Genomic DNA, 1,018 nt, shown 5'->3' with positions numbered 1-1,018 from the left:
CGTCATACACCAACATCACCTGGCATCTGATAAAACTCCTGGGGCTCCCCAGGACGACACTATAACTGTGGGAGTAGTCTCAGGACTAAAGGCTTATGCTCGAGGCTTCTTATTACGATTATCCATTTGTCGACGATTGCGAAGTAAAAATCAGTCCTCATCCGATGAGGTCTATAGTTGCATTAGGGTAGACTGCTTGCCTGAAATGGAGACCTTTCCAGCCGATAGGGCAGAGTTTGCAGTACGATTATCGCCGTTGAGGATGATGTTGGAGAATTGTTGACCAGTGTCAAGCTTATAGGACACGAGTGTAGATAGTGCATTGTAAGCCGTGGTTAGTTCCTTGACGTTAATTTGCAGTGCACGTTCTTGGTGGGTCCATCGCCATTGCTTCCTGAGAACCTGCTTGCCGTTTTGGGTAGCCACCATAGAACCTAGTAAGTGACTTACTGTAAGTCGGAGGAGTCGAACCAAACATGAGTATTTGCATCGATATGTCGGTATGTTTCGACTTGGTTGGAACCTCATTCCAGGCGGTCGGTTTGGTCTACACGCCCGTTTCTGTATTCCAAATGCTCAAGGGAAGCATCATAGTTTTCTCTGCAGCTCTGTCTGTGATATTTCTAAAACGCAAGATGTACAGAAATCACTGGGGAGGTGTAATTATTTGTGTTATCGCCCTTAGCCTGGTCGGGTCCTCCTCGATTTTCTCGAGGGACTCCCAAGCGGTGAGCTTTTCTGCTGGTGAAGTTATTACCGGTATTTGCTTTATCATTGGCAGCCAAGTTGTGTGTGCTTCCCAATACGTCGTAGAGGAATTCCTTTTGAAGGGCGGTGCCGTACCACCCCTCGCTCTAGTAGGCATTGAAGGTATCTGGGGCCTCCTTGTAATGGCATGTATAGTACTACCAGTGATGCAACATGTACCGGGCAAAGACGTTGGTGGGATCTTCGAGAACGCCTCAGATGCTTTTGCGATGATGGGCGACTCTAAGGTGGTCCTTGGTGGTGTCCTCGG

The 1,018-nt window shown here is 48.1% G+C and overlaps 1 protein-coding gene across 1 annotated transcript; it reads left to right on the top strand.

The window, feature by feature from the left end:
- Positions 1 to 476: 476 nt before the first annotated feature.
- Pmar_PMAR013529 (hypothetical protein) lies at positions 477 to 857 on the top strand (the record flags this gene model as incomplete). Its single annotated transcript, XM_002769634.1, has 1 exon — positions 477 to 857. A coding segment is annotated over one exon (381 nt), but the record flags the coding sequence as incomplete, so codon positions are not given.
- Between the last annotated feature and the right edge of the window lie 161 nt (positions 858 to 1,018).

This window comes from Perkinsus marinus, assembly GCF_000006405.1.
Source record: "Perkinsus marinus ATCC 50983 genomic scaffold scf_1104296965324, whole genome shotgun sequence".
NCBI lineage: Eukaryota > Perkinsozoa > Perkinsida > Perkinsidae > Perkinsus > Perkinsus marinus.
Note: the sequence above shows the minus strand (reverse complement) of the source record. Positions and strands in the feature narration are given on the sequence as shown.